This window comes from Eleginops maclovinus, chromosome 6, assembly GCF_036324505.1.
Source record: "Eleginops maclovinus isolate JMC-PN-2008 ecotype Puerto Natales chromosome 6, JC_Emac_rtc_rv5, whole genome shotgun sequence".
NCBI lineage: Eukaryota > Metazoa > Chordata > Actinopteri > Perciformes > Eleginopidae > Eleginops > Eleginops maclovinus.
In genome coordinates this window covers 15,542,495-15,560,028 of record NC_086354.1, presented here as the reverse complement: position 1 = coordinate 15,560,028, position 17,534 = coordinate 15,542,495, and the positions used below count along the sequence as shown (strand labels likewise).

Here is a 17,534-nt window from a genome sequence, read left to right as displayed (position 1 = left end):
CTGCACTAACACTTTACAATAATTCCCCCGTGGCTGGCAGACAACTCACTGCTCCATAGACTCTCTTGTGAACTGGACATAACATGCACACCTTCACATTTGTATATTTCAGATTTTTACTCATTTTTATTCATTTTGGGAAAAATGTAGTATTTCTGATTCTGATTCTGATAATAACTCCCATCAGTCCACAATGTGATCTGCCAAGGTGCTAGTGTATGCCGCGGGTGCAGCAGACATAGGTGTTCCTCCTGCTCAGGTAATATAATAGATGTTAAGTCCTCTGTATGTCGCTACAAGAGTCCGGCGGCGGTCGATCTTCAGAGTCTGACCCCTGCATTCCTCACCCTGCTGTGATAAAGCCACTCTACTCCCTCTCGCCTGCCCCTTGACCCCCAGCATATGTCCAAAAAACCTCCTTAATCCTCAGAAGTGAAAGAAACAAAAACAAAAGTCAGTCATTCTGCCAAGGTTCAGTCAAATCCATCACAAAAGACAACAACAAAAAATCAAGTTAAGCCCAGACTTAGGCAAAATGAGGGCTGGAGTAGAACTGCGTGTGAGCAGCATTGCCAAGTAAGACATTTTCTTTCTGTTTCACTGTCACTCTCTCCTCAACAAAAGAGCTGGAACATGACTCCCATACTTCTCCCTCAATCTGCCGCCTTAAGTACTTGCCTTTCTGTCAAACCATGACTGGAGGATCTGAATACCAGACACGCATGATAAAAGCTTCCCTTCCTCCTCCTCTCCAAAAGCTCCTGTATGTATGGCTTGCCCCCCCTCTCTTGCTCACACAAACACACTAGTTAAACCTGCATCCGGCCTTTAGCAAACCACTGCTCAGGCCTCCATGCAGGTCAGTTCCGCCGGGAGATTTCCAACAAATCCCTCTCGTAACATTCCTCTTGGCAAGGTACAAGCAGGTTGTAAGACAGATGTTTTCCTTCTCCCTCAATGCTGGCCATCTCTCTCCCTCTGTCACCCTTGTCATCATCCTGCCTCCCTTTTCTTTTCCCTCCCCCTCATGGCCACCCATCTGTCTCAAGAAGAGAAGTCTCTTACCTTTGCCACAACTACCAGGTAAGCACACAAGAGAATTCCTCCGCTAAAACGCAACTTGCAGAGGAGAAGAGGCTGCGCAGACACACGAGAGCCGACATGGCTTTCAACCAGCAGATAATGGTCAGGGTCAAATGAAGAGATGCGAATAAGTTGGCCTCTGCTTTCTCTTCTGAGAAGGTGAGAGTGTTTGCACTCCACACAAGGGGGGGGGGACCTTGAGATCTCCAAATAAGGGCAGAGGAATGTAAACAAGTGAGGCGGGGTTTAGTGGTGGAGGCGGGCCCGAAGGAAGCAGTAACCCAACCTTTTGCTCTGCATAAGGGGACTACCCCACTGGGGAAAGAGGGGGGAAAAGGGAAGAAAGGAAAGAAAAAAAGATAGAGAGAAGGCGGCCCAGAAAGGATCAGAGAGAGAAAACAACATTCCTGCAGCTCCAGACTTTTTTACTCAGAAAAAGACACTTTTTAATTAAAGAAATCCTTGCCTTGTACTTGGAGCTCTGAAAAGCAGAAGCCAAGTTGTTTTTTCCTCACTATTGTGTGTCATGAAATTGCATGCCTGCCGTCCTGGTGAACAATAAGAGCAAGAAACAGATGTTCCCTCAACTCAATTATGGGGTTGGACAATTGTTTTAAAAAATGTTTTACCTACCACTACCACTACCTTACACTGCCATTAACAAACCAATGAATGGTTAACCAAGTATGCGTTTAGTTTAAGAAATCAGTCAGACCATTAAGATGTAGCATTCATCATGCTGGTTGTTGTGGTGTGGTCGGTCTTTGAATAATCCACCAATTACAGTGCAGAGAGCTGCGAAACCAGAACCTTTTCCTCAAGCTGCCCTCGTATCGCAGGAGGAGGTCTGGTTGTTTTTGGATATGCAATTACCCAACCCTTCCCATTCCTTCTCAGTTACTACCATCCCGCACCTCCTGAATGCCAAAACCCTGAGTCGAAAGCATAATCATGATCATCATTCCCGTTTTCTTCCACCCAATATTCTGCCTGTTCATCCGATGTGTAGAGGACAGCCCTCTGGGAAATATATTTTTCAAAATCCTTTGAACAATTTGTGCAGGACATTCTGTACAAACAGAAAAGCTTTTGGAGGGAAAACTCCAATATGGGAAAGCAAAAATAGCAGTTCTCATACAGTATACCCCTAGTGGTATCTCGTCATGCAGACACTTCTAAGTATTACCACCACTGAGTATTCTGCCTTTACTTCAATACCATAAAGGTGAATAAACAATGAATAACTACTTTACAAAAAAGTCAACATTACAATGTGTTGCAGAAACAGTGTCTCAGTTACGCTAGACTTTGTCAGTTTCTCTTTTCGCAATTTAAAATTCAACAAACTGTTTATATTTTAGGTTACTGTCAATAGCTAGGTAAAGTTTATTGCATTGACAATCTCCATCCAGTCGTATTTATTAACAACGTTTGCTTGCAGCTGCAAGTGTTTTTAAGAAGACAGAGCATTTTTTCATTTAGGCTTTTAGTCAGGTATAATGGGACAAAAGAGATAACAACTTCTATTGCAAGTGTTTTCATTATCTCTTTAATCACGTCTTGCTAAATGTGTTATTGGATGATATTCTACAAATCTTGTCCTAATAACCCTACAGTTTACTTGGATATAGCCCCTATAAAAAGTATTAGGAACATGTTGCCAGAAGTATGCGTATGCCCCACAAATTAAATTCCATTCACCTACATTGTCTTGAGATGGCAAGCCATATCATCAACTATCATAAACACAAACTATTTGCATGGCTGTATACTGCTACATGTAAGCAAAAAATAAAAATGTGCATGGCCAATTTCTATTCAGCACACTGCTTTCATTTAAATATGCACTATCAAATGATCATTTTTGCAGTGCGCATCCGTATGCCAAGCTACACAAAAACAACCATCTACTTTTACCGCAAACCTAGGGACACTCAAATTAAACTCTTCATTCACACATGGGGATAAGCACACACACCGGTGATTGACAAAAAGCCATTATAGCAAATTAGGTTTTCTTTTCAGGGCCTTAGCACTGTAGTGGCAACCGTTTTGTGGACTTCCTCCTCTTGACCAACCTCTGACTGACAGCCTCTCAGAGTCAAACTGAGCGTGCCGGAGGACTGGTGGTAAGTAGATGCAGAATTCCAACAAAGCTCCCAGTCTCCCGTCTCAGATGTTGTGTTTACATGAGAAAATAAAGGCTGTAAATATCCCACATGAATGCTTTAGAATCAAGGAAAGAAAAATAAATAAACACTCTTTGCTTTGATGGATTCTTGAATTTGAGTGTTTGGCTCTTTTATTGCATTCCCAGAGGAGCATATAAAATTATATATGAACGTGGGGTATTTTTAATGAAAATGAAAAAAGAGCTAATTTTCACCAAGCCGAACTGAGCTTATAAAAAGCACTCAATGAAACTGGGAAAGGGTGGATCTGTATTTTAATGCTACCACCACGTCTCTCTATTCTGGGAGGTTGTTGTGAATTCTGTGGTTGAGTGGAGAGCAACAACCGCAGCTAGGACGGGACGCCCTGTCAGGCTGGCTCTGAGTGTGTGTCTATGTGTGTCAGTGCTGGCGCTAGTGAGAGAGTGTATTTGTGTGTGTGTTTGTGTGGGATGGTTAAAGCTTGCCTATTCATTTGATGTTATGACAAACAAGAAATCTCTTGAGAACTAATTGCTCTTCCTCCGAACCCAACATTCCGTACATACAACACATCTCATCCCTATCTTTCACACAGAAACAACACAAAGGTAAGTCTTTTTCCCTTCCCTTGCCATAACAAAATAATAGTTTCCACGGTGCCTGCCTAGGTTTTAAGGCCCACTCATGAGTAATAACTTCGGTAAGCATCGCTTGCAACATAAACCAGGTTAGTGGTGACAGTGTGTGCATGTAAATGCAACACAGGACCTGTCACACTCTGTTCATTTCCTAAGAGTAAAAGAGCTGATGTGTGTGTTTGTGTAAAATAGAGAACACATGAATACTGGAAAAGTAACTGAGAGAGGAAAGGGAAGGAACTCCATTCATCTAAATAACACCCTATGCATAATTCTTCCATTCATAAAACAGGCAAATGCTTTTTTCCCTCAGGTAGAGTCTGATTCATTAGGCAGCCCTTGGCATGGTATTATGAGTCATGTAGTGACATATGCAGGGTAGTAACTATACCTTCAACATCACAGATGTTCTGGTAGGAGTCCCAGCGGATTAGAGGATCTGCTGTGTTGTAGTCCACAATAACATCCGCCCCATTCTGCCACCTGTCGGCACCTGGACCCAAAAATAACATCAGTGTTGAAACTGTATTGGTTTTTCTTTGTAAGGACAGTCAGTAGCACAAAATACTATTCCTCATTATTTTAAGGTAACATCTGTTTTGGCTTGGGGGAAGAGAAAAGAGGATGTGTCTAAGCAGGACATTAAGGTCTAAATATTTAGGGTTGGGAAATAATGGATATCACAAGCCCTCAGTCAATTGTATTAGTAAGTTTGGATCATAAGTGTTCAATTCATATCAAGCTTAATTTCCAACACAAAAAAAGTGATTCTCTTGTTTGTTTATTCATACTTTCAGGTAACCATATTTACAGGAAATGTTTTTTTTTTTTTGGGGGGGGACATATATTTGCATTAATAAAGGAAAGTGAGAAGAGAACTTAAATTCCTTTTCACATGTCAGTATGTTAAAAGGAGGCCCTACAGCCAGCAGTCAGTTAGCACAGTGTAGCTTAATGACTAAGGCAAAAAGACCAAGACAAGAAAGCGAACTTCTTAAACTATACCTTTAAAAATAAGAATTTCATTGGCCAATAACAACAAATCAGCTCCACACACGTTTCATTCAACGTTTTGCTTAGACCCCTGATGCTGTATATTGAAATCACATCCATCATATTGTTTTTTTTGGGGGGGAGACAATTCCAGCATGCCCCCAAAAAATGGCAAAGTAGTTAAATTATATGGCAGGTATTGTATTGTAACAAACAAATATAACCCTGTATCTCACATAAACAGACCCACACACCATAGTGCCACTCCTTTGGGGCTGTCGGGCAGCACATGCTGTGCTTTTTTACATATCTGTCAGCACACACTTCACACTACATTTCCCCTCTGCAGCATTCCACATCACTTCTCACAGGGGGGGCAGAGGGGGAGGTACAGAGCACAGGAAATCATAAAGGGAAAAATTAAGAATGTTCTGTGTGTGCTTTTCCAAATACCTCTCCCTGTAGCAGCATTTAATTTACAAAAAAAATTCTTAGGAATCTACCTTGGATTTTCTCTGGTCCCTCCGAGAACACCAGCTCTACTTTACCATAATCTGCAAATCTGGGATCTGGAATGTAAGCACACAGGAATGTCATTAGTGAGGCCTTTCAGAAGTGGAAGGATGAATGGTGTTGTCTGCAGGTATGATTCTCTCAGTAAAACGTAACATATTGTGGAAAACAAGATTATTGGTCTCAAAGTGCGAGGTCTAAATGAAACAGACTGAGCCCTTCAAGTGCTGCGAGGAGCAGAGAAGTCCCCGTAAAATTGCGGCAGCAGGTTGGGACCTGCTCTCAGGGTATTTTTTGCTAAGTCTACCTTTGTTGGCAGTCTCCATGTCCTCTTTTTCAAACATCAGGTTGTAGCCCTGCACTGCTCCCGTGTGGAACTGCATCCGGAAAATAACTTCACGTTCTGACGTTATATCACTCTTGTGATAGCATTTAATCTGCAAAAGAAAAAAACACAATATCGGGATTACTAAAATCAAAACTGATGTTGGAAACTCTGAGAAGGCATGTTTTTTTTGTTTTCTTTCTACCATAATGTCTCCTTTTAGAAGCTGGGCAGGCTCCAGGGTGATGCATACACGGTCTCTGTGGCCCGGACCAATGTGACTGAGTGAAAACAAACAGAGAAGTGAGTCAAAGTTAACCGGAGTGTGGAAGCAATCACTCATATTTACAGAAAGCAGTGACTGTGAATAAAAGTGCATTAAAGTAAATAAAAGAGAACATTTGCTTTGATGTTTTCCAATTGTCTTCGAAGTAAACAAATAACTGTACCACGTAATCTCACTTACTAGATTCCAGATGAATACACTGCTTGCATTCCCTGGTAAACCTTGATGTATGGACGACACACTGCAGAGAAAAAAAGATACATTAAATAAAAAGATAAGTGCACTGACAGCATGACCTTAAGAAGACTGTTAGGTAAGATATTCAAGAGTGCCTTCTCATATTGTTTTGCCCACAGCATGTGTGATAAGCTGTTGTTGTGAGTAAGGGATTTCATGTCCACGATATGACGAACACCTCTGTAGTTTCAGTGAAAATAGGGATTTGAATTCAAACATGGATGTGAATTCCCATGAGTATACTGGGAACTCGTAAATACGTTGTTCTCTCCTGTTCTGTTTATGTAAGTGCCTTTATCTGTCTGAGCATGCATGTGTGTTGGAAAAAACTATAAAGACCAGATAAGTCTCCATCTTGTTTACTACTCCGGCTCTGATGTGGTTGTGACTTGGTTCTTTTATGCCGTCATGGTGGCAGCGACTGTATTTTCATTTGGAGTAGCAGCTGTGTGTAGTGGTAAACAAAATGAGTTTAACCTCCAGTGGCGTCGAAGTTTGGGATCCCGTGTAGAATGACGCAGTGCAGGAACAAGGGTGAGGCGTTGATCTTCATGGATCCACTTAGAAGACTGTTGAGGATCCAAACATACCTGACATGGACGCAAAAAGAGGGTTGTTAATATTGTGCAGGACTATTGTCAGTATTCCCATGGTAAACACTCAAGAGTATCAAATGGGTTATTCTTAGAACAGCCCAAAATGGGTTTAGTAGTTACCTTTAAAAACAAAAACATATCTGCTGACTAAAACTGTGCAAATATTAGACAGCATTCAACTGAAGCCGATGTTTTTAGACCGCTGTTCCTTTTAAAATGATACCCCAAAGCAACAGGATTGCTCATAATTTGTGAAATACAGGGCTAAGATATACAGGCTTTTAATGCCTAGTATGGTTCCAGCACCACTAATATTGCACTAAACTGCATTTTCCATTATGCAACTTAATGATGTATTTTCATAAGACCATCCCTGACAAATGTCGAGGTCTTCAAACACAAGCCTGTAATTTGTAACTCACAGTTTATAAACTGGAAATTATGAATCAAGGGATACATCTAATGATCTAATCTAATCTAATTGATGTCAGTGTCCTTTGCGAAAATATCCAACCCAAAGTTGTTTCCGTTGGCATGTCTACTGATTAAAGTGTATGTAAGACATGTCAGGTACATAACATGTAATGTAATGTGACTATAAGATCATCAGGGTTATTTTCCTCTTAACGATAGTTCAACATTTTCAAGTTTCAAGTATTTTTTGCTTTAAAATTAGATGAGAAGATCAATACTGTTTATGTTGAATGCAAAGCTAGGTAGAAGCTTGTAATAGCTTTATATACTAGCAGTAAGGATTTGCCCCAAATTCTTTATGCTAACTAAGCTGCTGGCTGAAGCTTTATATGTAATGTACAAATATCAGAGGGGTACCCATCTTCTCATCGATCATTGATACATCCTAACAGTTCCTTTAAAACATCATTTAAAATTGGAGGAAACATGTTTATATTCTTCAAACAGAGCATTGCAAAATGTATCATCTTGGTTTTGGTTCTTGAAGCTAAAAAGTTGCACTGTTAGAAAACATTTTACAGGCTAACCAGACTAATTTGGCTCATATGTTGTTTTTGGTTTTGCTGAATTTCACTTTCAGGTTTTGAGGGACTGGAACTAAACTAAATAGAGAAACCAGTTCTGCATAAGAGCCATCAGTGTGAGCCATGATGAGTCGCAGTGGTAGACAGGGTTAGGATTACACCACGTCACCATGGGGTCTCATTCTCATTAAAATGATCCACAATGAGTGAAAAGGTAGATTAACAACAGTGGGACATGCAGAGTTTTTATTGAATCAGGTGGGTCTGTGGCATGAAAGCTTTTGGTCAACAAAGCACGAGTCAAACAACACACATATACTGTAGACGCATGCTGCTATGAAGAAGGGTGTGTTCCAGTTGTGGGTCTTACCGTTTCTGCGAGGGTGTCATCAAAGCTGAGACCTTATCATCGTAGTATTTCCTCATCGCAAAGCGGTCCAACGCCTGATCAGCACTTTAAGGGATACAGTGAGACACATTAAGCACTTTAGGTAATTATGATTCAAGAGAGAGATTACACTTTGCTGCTTTATAATTGAATGGTAGTAACCCTAACTTAAATTAGGACAAAACAGACAGACACACACACACACACACACACACACACACACACACACACACACACACACACACACACACACACACACACACACACACACACACACACACACACACACACACACACACACACACACACACACACACACACACACACACACACACACACACACACACACACACACACACACACACACACACATATATATACAAATGCTTAATGGACAAGAGTGAAAGTAACCGGAGAGACAGGGGATTCCAGCAGAGAGGAAGAGAATGCCAGCCTTAAGTAAACACGGAGGGGGAGAGGAGGACAGAGAGAGGCCAGAGTGTGTGCACAGCCCTGCTATTCAGACAGACCTAAAACCAACAGGCGCTGGAGCCTTTTCACCACAGCTCTGGTTCTCTCTCGTCGGCCCTCTTCCTCTCTCCCCCCACACCCCCATGAATCTATTCCATTGTAAATCTACCTCATTGTTTCGCTATCTCTTCCTCTTTCGATTTTTGCCCTATGTCTTTTGCATTTGCCTTACTTTCCCAGTCTTCCTCAAACACAAAGGGAAGCAGAGGCTAAATTGCAGGTTAATGTGTGCTAATGCCACAATGACGGCTGTGTGCAGAAAGGATCTACACAGTGGTAAAACACCAGGCAGCCTCTCCTAATGTTTGCTACGTATCTTTACTTTAAGGATTAGGGAATGACAATGGTTTGAATATTAGAATCGGTTTTCTTCATGATGAATAGACTTCATGAAACTGACACTGTGGCCAGGAGCTGTTACAGTAACTAACATGGTTCAATGCTGATTCATGCAATTCAATACGGGGTGAATCATGGCTCAAATTGTGTGGTTTTCTTTTGAATTTTTTAACTTTTCTTTGACTCACACTCGGACCCTAAAAACCCTAAATCAGAGTAGCTGAATAAAAGAGCCGTGGTTGGGTGTTGACTTTTGCCTGTGGTCTACAGGATGAGTCTTCATAAACTGTTGTGTGTTGTTGTTATCAAAATGAGTCGGCGCATTCTTTTATGATAGATCCTGACACAAAAGCAAACATTTATAGTAACCTATCATTGTCATAGTAGTGGTTACCTGGCTGATATGTCGGTGAAATGCACAAAGGATGAGATGACAACACCAATTCGACCCTTGCCGCCCTGGAGAAACAAGAGAGGACCGGAGATGAATCACTACACATGGAGCACTTTATCTTACCGTAAGTGATGGAAATAATCATAAACACATTTTTTTTATGTGCTAAAGTTAGAACATCATATTGTCTTCCCATGACATATGTTACTCTATATTTGTGAAGTGGACATGGCTAGTTTAGACAAAAACATTCACATATTTCCATCCATCAATCCGGATTTAGCATTATTTTATTAGAATGTGAGGTCATGAATATTCCAAGTCAAAGAAAAATAGTTAAAATATTATGTTTTTAAGGCAGAAAAAGCAACAAAACATGTCAGAAAAGTGCTATGACAAATGAGAACAATAATATGAAACCTTGAGATTGCTTGATTAATAAAGTGGAACTGAAACTAAAGCTGATATAACACAACCGCTGGATGCTCACCCTGCAGTGTATAACCACCACATGAAGGGGGTCAGCATTGAGCCAGCTCTCCATGGCCTTACAGATGGTGCAGATCTTATCCAGGGGTGGAGCGTGCATGTCAGGCCAGCCTGTATCCAGAGTCTGAAAACACATCACACACTATTAACAAATACAGTAGTGCTCAATACAGCTATGCATTACCAATTTAGTTTAGACTGTTTACTGTTGCTGGTTGGACAGAGCTGACAAAGAGTATGAACCTAAATCTATTTTCCCATTACAATTAATTGGTATTTGTTCTTGTGGGTATTGATGTCATTTCTTATTTTATTTTACTTTATAGATGACACAGTAAACTTACCTTGGGGTTCATTCTAGTGAGATCATGTCTTTTCTCTGACAGGTTGATAATCTAAAGAGAACATATGACAGAGTCAATAACTTAAAATGTTGTGTCTAAGGTTACGCATTCTGCTTTAACACTGGTTTCTACACTTATAAGAGTGAAGATGCACTATGCACTTTGAGATCAATACTCTCACGTCAATATCATATGAAAGCCTATTAGCCCTGACATCAATACTGTTTGCACTTTGACACTTGAGCTTATTCCAAGGTGAGACAGCGAGCAGCACATGGAGAAGAACTGACCAGGTAATTATCGGCATGCTTGGACTTGAGCATTCGAGTGACATCCTTCAGATTGTGAGAGTAGATCTCCTCTGTGCAGCCCCGGGGGAAGGACACAGCAATGATTCGCTCTGTGATGTAAGTCAGGTCGAGTTCATATCCCTCCTCCATCTTGAATCTTGGATCTTCCTGTTGAAAAAAAATTGATAAGAGACGCAGGTGGCTCAGGTACTTTAATAACCTCACACAGTTCCCGCTTAAAGCAGGTGACTTTGCACAAGTCAATATTTGGTGGTCAAAGTCCACAGCTTTAGTCATTGTGTCCAAGTTTGCCGTGGTATATCTTTAGAGATCGACCTCAATTCCAGATTGTACAACAGTGGGTGTCTTGTTTGCACAAAAAACGGTCAACATTGTGAGTCACACACACACACTGTACTTTTGCAATGGAAAAATATATCAAAGGCTTTTTAACACGTGAGAGATGAGTGCCTCTTATCACCACTGCAAAAATAAATACAGAGCAGTGCGATCAAAAGGTTGAACACCAGCAATCTATCACCCAATGTCAGTCAGTTGGAGCAACAGTGACAAAGACCAAAAAAAGCTTTCAAACAATACCGGTTAGAACCAGTTGCTGTAAATCCCTGAGTGATGCCGTGTCCCTGTGACCTCATGGCCATGTACTTCCTGCGGTGGTAGTCTGGAGAGAGCCTGTCTCACCCCACCACATCCACAAACACATCCCTTATTCTCTTATCTACTCATCTCTGTATGCTCTGTGCGGGTTGTCAGCCGTGTAATAGAAAGGTGTTGCCTGTGGCCATCACTTGTGCTGATGCTATTAGCCAATCCATCAATAGATCAAAAAAACTATTTTTGTATTGAGTGAACACGCCAAATATGTTTGTTGCTGTTTCCAGTTTATTATGAGGATCTGCTGCTTCCCTTTGTCTCCATTAAGCTTGTGAAATTAATCAATTTGGCAGGTTTTTTTTTTACATGCATTTCATTTAAAAATGTTCATTTTATCACATAGGAAATGACAACTGACGATTCATGAAATAACAAAATATACCTTGCCAAAAGGTACCATGAGGAAATTGTTTTTATTTTTGGACTGATTTGGAAATATTAGACACCAAATACATATGAAATGACTATATTGTATTATGTATTACTATTTTAATTATTTACAAATTATTATAATTTCCTCTAATTATATCATATTTTATCATTTCTATTGCTTTACTATACTTTCTATTATGTGTTTTATTACATGTACTGTATCATATTTATACATAAATAAAGCCTAACGCTTGCTATCATTACTTTATCATATGGTGTATTATTCCGATGATTGCTGTTATAGTGGATTCTATAAAATTGTATAATTACACAAGTTTATAACTTAAATTGTAACAGTATTGCATTAGTTGAAGTATAAAAATGTACCTTATGTGCACTGCCCAACTTGTAGTTTTTAGCTGAATTCATCTTGTATAGCTCCTAATTCTATATACTACATTATTGTCATACAGCAAACCCTACCTACCTACCTTTTAAGTAAGCAAGAATTAGGCTGTGTGCCCATCACTTAAAAAAACAACTCTGCTATACTCATGTGTAACATTAAAAGAGATAGCTGATCAACAGCGATTGATAAATGTTTCACACAAACACAAATGCACTCTCATAAACACATTCCTAAAACTGCCAGAGATATCATCATCCTTCTTAAATGACTCTGATTGTTTGTTGTGATTAAAAGATCCACTTTCAGGAATGTGTCCGTCAATTAAGATTGCACAGACTGCAGGCTACAACCCGACACTTTGAAGGGGGCCAGAGAGAGAGCCATTAACCAGGGACAGTGTAGCCATGGCTTAAACCAACCCTCAGAGCGGAATGAAAGAGGCCATGTGTATGAAGAGGTCATCACTTGGGGAAACAGAGCTTGGTGTTGTGTGCGTGTGTGTTGGTTGAGGTGGTGGGAGCGGGGCAACGAGGTCCTCGGGGATTGTTGGAATTAATGGTGGGGTTAGTCTATTTCCCCTGAGACTCTAAAGGAAAAACTGTTGACTAATGGGAAATTAATGAACAGGTTAGCTTTGTGTCTCTCCAGGGCAGGGGCATGGGAAGGAGGCTTAGTAATGTTTTGGAAGTGTCAAAGAACTCCTCTAACTAGAGATGGGAAAGATACCTAACCTACACTTAACCTCAATGTGACCCAAGAGCAGGAAAAAAACATTTATTAATTTGGTGTATAAAGTCAAACATTTTTTCAATTAAATTTGACATTTTGGGAAAATACTCAAACCATCAAATAACCGATTACATAAGAACCTCCAAGGTAACTAAACAAAGGTAAATACAGGTTTCAACTAACTCAAATAAAACCCAATCTAGATGCACAAAAGTAGTTAACATCACATTATTTAAAAACAAAAACAAATACAACTTTTAAATATCAATTTGTGGCTTAATAATGTCTCCTGAGAGCATTCACACTGCAGAACAACATCCTTTTCGTACTAGACATCTCATTTCTCCCACTCATAATTTAAGCTAACATGAGCGACGTGCCCCAGCACGCACTAAAGATAATTGGTCTTTAATTTGCACTGACTGCTTTTGTTCCTGGTTGAGGCGCAGCATTAGCTCACAAAGGCAGAATAAGCAGTGCCAAAGAACTCAAATCCTGAGCCCACCCATGGCACTGGGAGAGTAAGGCTGGTAAAGGAGCGGGGTAGGCAGAGAGATTGGAGAAAACGGGTTGCCAGGTTTTTCTGTGAACAAGCTGCGACAGGTTTACTGAGGTCAGGATGTTGGGGGTTTAGGGTGTGTCTGGCTCCTCCAGCTCCAACCCTGCAGGTAAGAGCTTGACTAAGGCTGCGTGGGTGCTGTCAGCCATGTTCACACATGCATGACCATCACTTGGGACCCGCTCCAAATGCCTCGCTTTCAAGTACGCAGAACAACGCTCAAAATAAATTAATCAAACATTCCATTTATGTGTAAAAGAAATGCAGGGAAGGCTAAACGGGAAGGCATATTAAAGAGCTTGGACGAATCTTTCTATTTCAAGAGCCACACCCTTCACCTGCCTGTAGGCCTATCTTTGTATGGAATCTTCCATTTTGTAAGAGCAGGTGAACCATGAGATGAAAGAAGGCGGCATCACGTAGTGTGACATAAACCACAGAGAGAACCGTCTCAGAATCCAGACATGAGTTCGTCAGACCCAAAAGGGTTAAATCATGCCAACAGTGACCTCATTGCTGTTTTTACTGAGTGAGTACCCTGTGGTAACAACAGTTGGCAAAAAACTTGAAATGCTTGTATGACACAAATAATATAGAGTCTGCCGAGCCTCGGGTTGAGCCACAGCAACCAAATACATTTATGCAAAAGTTTGTTTGTATGTGATCAGGCTGGTCGCTACATGTCTACAGGCTCCCCGACTGTATTTTCCATTAGCGATTTCAGTGTGGCCATTACAGTGCTGATTGCCTTCACATATTTGTGCAAACCACTGGAACAGAAAATACAATGTAGAGTGTCTTTGGTAAATAAGGGAAGGAACACAAAGGAAGTGCATATTCTCTTAAAGGCAGAAGTCATGAGATGAGGTTATCAACTCTGATAAAGTGACAGTGAAGCAGAAGGTTAAACTGTATTGAAACTTGTATTGTTTTCATCAATCCAGATTCAGTATTAAGTTCATAAAATGTATAAACAATGACAAACTGTACTTGCAATTCACTATCAAAGCCCACCAAATGACTTAAAGCCAAAATGTATTCAATAGTTCCTTGAAAAAAGCTAGAAAATCTAGTTTTAAATAAATATATATTATCTACTAAACTAATCCAAATTTAAATGGATAGGTTGCCAAGTAGTAAAAGGTGTTTGAAATAAATAAAAGAAAACTGAAATGTCATCCACATTATGCCTGCAAACATATGAAAGCAATCAAGGCAACCCCCCCTCCCCATCACACTTGAATGGTAAATTGAAATGCTTCTGTTGGCTCCAACTTCTAATTTATGATTGACATGTTGAGGTAAAGGCCTCCAATATGTGACAACTTATACTTTTATAGGTCCATTCAACTGAAAATATGTGTCTGAAACCAAAAATGATTGCATTGATATTCCTTAGAGCACAAAACCCCAACTCAACACAAACGTTCACTGGAACAGAGCTGTAGCTTTTGAGAGGTTGAATTCAAAGAGGGGTGATAAAGCTCATCCAACCCAGCACGTATGCCTTGGCTCGGTTTTGCACCTATGGAAAAAGCTGCTACACACCTCTGCCTCTTGGGAGACTCTGGACAGATTAATGATCTCCTAAACTGCTTGTCTGCAAACCTTAGTAACACCTTAAGTGCCATAAATGCTTCTGGCTACCTGCGGGGGGGGGGGGGGGGGGGGGGGGGGGGGGGGGGGGGGGGGGGGGGTGTTGTAGCTTTGTTGTTTGCCCATGTACATGAAAATAATGTTATCTGCCTGTTTACAACCCAATCAGATGACAGGAGTTTTACAACCACAACAAATTAGTTTCTTGCTAGTCCTCTGTCTGTAGCCCCCACTGTAGCGTTCACAACCTACAGCCACCTTAAACAACTTGATACCATCAGCTTAACTGTTCCAAACTGCCTTGTATTCATACTTGGCACGAGCCAATACTGTGGGATAACATGTCCACAGTGACATAACAGGCTGGTTGAAGGGCCCGGAGAGGGACAAGGCCACAGTTTGTTCTGGCCTTTTCCTGTCAGGGGTTTTATATGTTTACGAAGTGACTTTGACACCCATTCACTGCTGAAGAACTGAAATAAACAAAACCATGAGTACATCTATTGAAAAAGAAAAAGGCACAGAAGGGGGGAGCTGAGTATTTTTAGTAGGTTTATTTAGTAACCCTGGAACTCTAACATGTATTTGTCCCACATTTTCATGAGATATGTTGAAGGGAATAAAAATGACAGCCCTTAGCAAGTCTGTGCACCCTTAAGGCTCCTAAAGTGCTCCCTAATTACAGTTTTCTATCCCAAGGTCATTGTGGAATGCGTTCCAAAATGGATTACGTTCCCACTCTTGCTCTCTCATTCCCTCCATCTCTCTTTTTCTCTACTCTCTTTATAGCTGTTATAGCCTTCCTTCTCCTGGTCTCCTTTTCTCTGTTTAATGACTTACACATGTCAGCCAAGTGGCCATGGCACAGCCGTGACAAAGTGAAATGCCCAAGTGTTCTATCCCATGCTGTTCCTCCCAGGGTTAGATCACAGTGTTCTGTTTACAGTACACAACCCCAACCCTCTGCCAACCCACCTGTCCAAACCACACCATCAGGATCCCTATTCATCTGTCATCCTGCCAGCCCTTCGTAATTACCACCTGACACTTTGGGTTTTCTGATGCACTATTTTTTTGCCTTGAGGGATAGATATTAATACAACTGACTTCAAATTGAACCAAGGACAAAAGCTATAATTGCCAGTTCAAAAATGGTTCTCCTGTCTTACTGGGTCTGTTATTAAAGATAATCTTGAAAGAGTTTAGCTTTCAAAATGTTTTGAACAACCTGCATGGTTTATGTTGCCTGACAGAAAGAGGGTGTTAATGCAGGTGTGTGTCTGATTTCCAAAGGAGTGACTGATATTCAGGTGAAGAGGCTTGTAGCTGTTGTGATGTAAGGGCGCTTGTACATGTCATCAACAATGGCTGCCTGAGAAACACAGCCCTAGGGCCACAAATACCACGCAGCAGCTGTATCTCAAAGAGAAAAAAAGCCATACTCTTGCTCTGATTGTGTACATCATTTATCTACCGACTGAGAAATTCAAACAGGCCACAAATGGTTTCTTTTGAAACTTCTCAGACTACTGGATACACTTCTTCCACAAGAATGGCCCCATGTGTTTCACATTATAAAAAGGTCTCCAATACACCAGAGCCCACAATAGCAAGAAACCCCAAATTACAGCCACTGCAAAACACAGCTTATTGAGGAAGACATTTAAAAGATAAAAAAGACCCAAATAGTTCAATCCAAGATTTAAAAACTTAAATTCAAATGCTTTAAAAAATACTCTTTCATTTTGAACAGGGAATCAGTACTGGGTCAGTTTGAATGAGTCCCTTCTCTGTGCTGCTGGAGAAGCTGGAGCACAACACAAACACACATCTCTGATTTAAATCGGAGCCAAAATAAATAAAGACAGCAGGGGATTGTTTTGCACTTTGAATAATTGAGCAAACTCAATATAATGTGTCCGAGCAAAGAGCTGAAGAGAAGGGGAAACTAAAACCAGAGTGTGTGAAAGTCTAATCCTGCCCTTAAATACTGACCAGCCCAACTTTCAAAGGCCTCCCTGCTAAGGATTGGCCGTGGAAAAGTTCAGACACAGTGCCCTTACCTTTTAGAACGGAAAGCAAGCACTTCGGTTCTGTCCCTTTGTCAGTCGAAGCTGCAGAAAGAGTAGTGGGTAAAGTCCTGGCCAGAGAGCCCTCAGCCCGTCAAACAGGCTTAGTGCAGGCTGAAAGGCTCATTTTCTTCTGCTGGAATGTGATCAGCTGGACCCAATCCTCTCCCTTTCAGAGGGTGTCGGTGATAAAATGGAAGCCTGAGTTCGGTTCCTGATCTGCTGCTGTTCTGCTGCTCATCCCCCCTGCACACTTCCTCCAGTCCGGGCCGCCGCTGCAGCCGCCACAAGTCCTGGCATGGGATAGTCCTCCCACTGCGCCGCTTGGGCTGTCTGTCTCCCTTGTTCCCTCCCCCTTCCACACTCCCTCCCCTCTCTACGGCCTCCTACCGATGCCTGTCTCCATTTGTTCTCACCCTCACCCCTCACACGCAGACGGATACTTCCTCCAGCCACGCCCCCCCCCTCGCCCCCCCAACGGGACCCCCCAAAAACGCTTCATATGTGGATATCGGACCATGTAGTGGT

At 41.2% G+C, this 17,534-nt stretch overlaps 1 protein-coding gene across 1 annotated transcript in view; it reads right to left on the bottom strand.

Annotated features, from left to right (window-relative positions):
- LOC134865926 (tensin-3-like) overlaps window positions 1–17,291 on the bottom strand; it is a 30,445-nt gene extending 13,154 nt beyond the window's left edge. Inside the window, exons 1-12 of the mRNA XM_063885768.1 lie at window positions 17,001–17,291; window positions 10,598–10,765; window positions 10,308–10,358; window positions 9,965–10,087; window positions 9,475–9,539; window positions 8,193–8,276; window positions 6,706–6,818; window positions 6,172–6,232; window positions 5,911–5,986; window positions 5,688–5,817; window positions 5,371–5,436; window positions 4,266–4,367 (exon numbers count right to left, since the gene is read on the bottom strand). Of these exons, the coding sequence (XP_063741838.1) occupies window positions 4,266–4,367; window positions 5,371–5,436; window positions 5,688–5,817; window positions 5,911–5,986; window positions 6,172–6,232; window positions 6,706–6,818; window positions 8,193–8,276; window positions 9,475–9,539; window positions 9,965–10,087; window positions 10,308–10,358; window positions 10,598–10,747 (1,021 nt within the window). The 5' untranslated portion in view covers window positions 10,748–10,765; window positions 17,001–17,291. The remainder of the gene's footprint in view (window positions 1–4,265; window positions 4,368–5,370; window positions 5,437–5,687; window positions 5,818–5,910; window positions 5,987–6,171; window positions 6,233–6,705; window positions 6,819–8,192; window positions 8,277–9,474; window positions 9,540–9,964; window positions 10,088–10,307; window positions 10,359–10,597; window positions 10,766–17,000) is intronic.
- Between the last annotated feature and the right edge of the window lie 243 nt (window positions 17,292–17,534).